The sequence below is a fragment of the Gloeophyllum trabeum genome (assembly GCF_000344685.1).
Source record: "Gloeophyllum trabeum ATCC 11539 unplaced genomic scaffold GLOTRscaffold_00011, whole genome shotgun sequence".
Classification (NCBI taxonomy): Eukaryota; Fungi; Basidiomycota; class Agaricomycetes; order Gloeophyllales; family Gloeophyllaceae; genus Gloeophyllum; species Gloeophyllum trabeum.
Window position 1 is genome coordinate 132,377 of NW_006920420.1, and position 4,094 is coordinate 136,470.

General features: G+C 50.3%; 1 protein-coding gene across 1 annotated transcript; it reads right to left on the reverse strand.

Moving 5' to 3' along the window:
- Window positions 1–1,595: 1,595 nt before the first annotated feature.
- GLOTRDRAFT_95006 (uncharacterized protein) lies at window positions 1,596–2,733 on the reverse strand (the record flags this gene model as incomplete). The annotated part of the gene is made up of 2 exons (XM_007870079.1): window positions 1,596–2,262; window positions 2,696–2,733. The coding sequence occupies 2 exons, from the start codon at window positions 2,731–2,733 to the stop codon at window positions 1,596–1,598; spliced, it is 705 nt and encodes a 234-aa protein (XP_007868270.1).
- Between the last annotated feature and the right edge of the window lie 1,361 nt (window positions 2,734–4,094).

A 4,094-nucleotide genomic window follows, 5' to 3' on the forward strand; every position in this document is an offset into this window, starting at 1 on the left:
TATGCATGCAATATGTAAGTGCATTTGCAAGGTGACATAGAAGTATGAGGGGAGGCCAGTGCTGACAAGAACTGAATTATAGTACCAGGACTGGGGTGTCAGTGCATCGCCTCCTCTCCAGCTCCAGGTAGCATCTAATGTTTATGGTCTAGGTTCGGGACTATGCGCATATATGGTCCGCTGGGGCAACAGGCACCTTGCGACAGTGCACTCTGACCCGCTCGTGGTCTAGACAAGGAGCCTCATGTTATTGGAGAGGAGAGGTACACTGTGAGTATGGGTGTTCGAAGGGCAACATGTTCTGTAATTGTGTCTCGAATATTTATAGCTATTTATGTCAATCTGGATATAAGGATGGATATATAGGTTCCAGATACATGAACTACCTGTAGCACTGAATAATACAGGAAGTCTGACCTAGTAAGGGTGGAAGTAGTTCCGATAGGCAGATGTGGATAACACTGGTCATGCGGGCACAAGTCCAGCTATTCACCACTAGACAGTCATAGCTATCCCATTGACTATCTCAGCTCGTGAACCTCGCGGCAAGCGGTGCTAGCCACACGTCACCTGGAGCTGATTTACGGGGTGCATCTAGCGCTGGTCACCCGTCCCTGACTAGCTCTGCTAGTCGGAGCTGTTGATATCGTGACTATCACGACCTGCCTCACAGTGACTTCCCGGTCAGCCACGGGTTCTCTCTGGCTGCCCGGGCCGGGAGTGCGTAAACGCATTTTACCTCGGACCGGGCAATGCTTGCGTTGCCTGCTTCAGCGGGCATACTGGGGCTCGACCGATTGTCAGTTGCCAGTGTGCCACATCGCTTGTCCAAAAGAAAAAAAGGAGCAGTGGAAAACTGGAGGAAAATCGACGTCTTCCACTTCAGCACTGTCATGTCAGGTCTGCATCTTCCTGGTCAGGAACCCTAGCTCAATTCTTCCTTGAAGTACGATTCGGACAGGCTTGAATCTTTGTGACATCGGCGCCTCCAACTTTCAAATAAGGCACCCTGTGCGACGTCCCTTGCACTAGCTGGTGGGTGAAAGAGCCATGTGAGAGGCAGGCCCAATACTCGCTGTCTCACATACTCGACATGCCGATGGCGAGAGCCTTTTTGCGCAAGTCTCCCAAGTAATTGGATAGATAATCTGGTTTGACAACTGAGTGCAATCATGGCATGCCCGCCTTTGACTCCAGTGGCAACAAATACGGCCATGGCAAGCCACGCGGGCTTGCGATTCTCGATGCTATCGCGCAATCTTACCGTCTGATACCCATACGTGCATAGGCAAGGTGGCGTTTCCGGCCGAGTTCAATCTGGCCCGAAGACTCGGTTTTGCTCGACTGACATTGATTGCGGAATCTGTTACGACAGGTGAATTGGACTTGAGAGTACTAAGTCGCGTATTTTCTGACAATAGCCGAGCATACATAGCTAAAGAGCCTCAAGTAGACGTAATAATGCGACCAACACTAAGGCAGCGATAATGACCGACCCGTAGACTACGATAATTGGGAATAGGACAATAAACCGTACCCGACGTCTGATGGGATAAGCAGAAAGAGGCCCTACTCTCGAAGTGTTCGCAATGTCGTCAATCGTCGTCAAATAAGTTGACGACGTTTCCATCGGGCACATTATCGAGGATTAGCTCGACGAGATGCCTATGGTGCGCAACAAGAAGCCACGGGGGAAAGTTGATCTTGTAAGCAGTGTCGAAATCCACGAGTCTCAATTCGTAGGATCGGTGACTATAGGGCGATACCAGCGAAGGGAGGCCTGGGGGTGACGCAGGGGCTAGCAATACATTATCATAACGAAGATCGTTATCAAAAATGTGCAATTCCCCCAGATCCTTGGTAATGCACCATAAGTCATCTTGAATAGTTTGAGGGATGGGCTCGCCTAGACGCAAATGATCCCCAAGACGCTCCAGGAGCAGGATCGATATAGGAAGTTTCGTAGTAGCCACGCGGTCCCATCCGAGAACCTTAGTGTGCGGAGGGATCTCGGAGAGAAAATATCCATAGCAGCGGGGAATTGCGACGCCTTGAAGAGCCTCCATCTCCTCGTACATCCATGCTTCCTTGGAGAGCTTATCGCAAAAGTCGCGATTCGCAACTTTGACAACCAAAGGCGGTACAGCAACGGGTATTGAGCAGGATCGTATCTCAACAACGTGAACAGCCCCGACACGGCCCTGACCGAGCTGACCAGTAATAGAGAAGTCGTACGCCTCCGACCCTGGTCCTCTTGCCAGACTGGACAACCCGCATTGCATTCAGATCGCGCTCATGCCTTGCTAACCTTATTCCTTATGAATGATTCTGAGATGAGGAGCCGGTTCGGGGCACATGATGCGAGGTGGCCGCTGGGTCTCGTCGGGCACTTCTAGATTTGGAACAAGTGCTCTTTGCTTGTGAGCATTACAGCCGTTTGCAGATCGCGTAAGCCGGTATCGGTGTTGGTGACAGATCAAGAAAAAGGCCATGTATATATCATGGCAGTGGTTAACCTGGCGGGAGTCAGACCATGCTCTCCTTGTATAGCCCAGCTACCTATCGGAGCAAAAATGCAGACCAACTAACATTGGCGATCTATGTACTTCCTGCAGAAGCACTCACCGTAATTGTTGCGCCATGTACCTCCCCAATGTCCTTCGGTACTTTGATCACGTCCTGCGCACCTACGCACCTCTCGCTCGACCATGTCCCCGCTTGCTGTTTACCCATAACCACCCAGTCCCCTTCCTTCAGCCTAAACTGTTGCCGCGCTTCCTCTCCAGCGTTCTTGACGGGTTACCTCCAACATACACACCGCTGCTGTGTCCCAAGGTCTCAGTCGGTGTCTTCACCGGATATACACCCTGTACTAAGTTCATGTCCGCTGGGTTTATAGGAGATAGCAGGAACTCCACGTTCACCCCATGTCGGGATAGGAAATCGTGGAAAGCACACTGGATGGTTGGCCATTACTGCTGTATACGACCGCTCTGTTTGCGAGGCGGCGCGGTGTTATAGTGAGTTTGCGCGTCGGAAGCGACGATGCTCGCGGGACGTGGAAAGGACGCGAGTTGACGGTCCGGAGCATGGCTGGCGAAGACAACCCTAACCCCACTGGCAGTGACCTTTTCTGAATGCACAAGTATGCCGAAGTCAAGCCGAAGTTGCTAGAAGTTGCCGCACAGAGGCTTGTATGGTGCGGGGTACAGCGGCAAAATTGGTCTGAGAAAATTTTCAAAATCTAGATTACTCTCAATGGACTATTTTGTGCCCTGGGATGCTGCTTAACTGCTTTGGAATGATGTAGATAACCATAGAAAATTGGTATCCTGGGTATTCTGGCAAGCCAGTGGTTGCTGAGGTAGGATTATGTAATGCATAATATACCAAATATGGTAAGTGGCAAAATTGAATCTGACTCGAAAATATATCTCCCCCAATTTTGAAAATTTCGAGAATCCCTCTTGTAGACTTGTACCTTTCAAGAAAAGGAGTGTGTCTACAAGAGGGATAAGAAAAAGAGGTAAATTTGAGTCTTCCATATCCATTGTACAAAAGTGGTAGGCTAGTGCATATTTCCGATACAGCATAGGGAAGTCCCCCCTTAGCCCGCTTTTGGAAGTGAACCCCACCCAAACGAGTAGCTGGGGCGCCGCAGCAGTGGTAAACCACGTGCGTGGACCTTGCCGAATATACGGCAAAGAACTTCGTGCTGTTGACTCCTTGTTGTGCTCGCAGTACTATAACCTAGTAGTTGTAATTTATCCTGTAGATAATGTACCAGGAGGAGCTACTGAGCTTTGGGACTCCCCATTGGCAGTAGGAGACAGTCTGAAAAGCTACAGTTCTCTCAGCGTGATTTTTGATCCCAGTAAGGCTTCTACTGGGCCACATTTAGTGCCTCGACCCCCCCACTTTAAAGGAATTGTGTACATGAGGTTCTATGCGCTCTTGCGCATTCAGCGCGTACGTTATAGGCAGTATAACCCTCGGTGTAGGGTAGAGGAAGCGTTGAAGAGGTCGAGACTATATACGTGCCGAGGTCCGGCAGATGCCAACCAATGTGCACCTGCCGTTTTGGGCGGAGAATC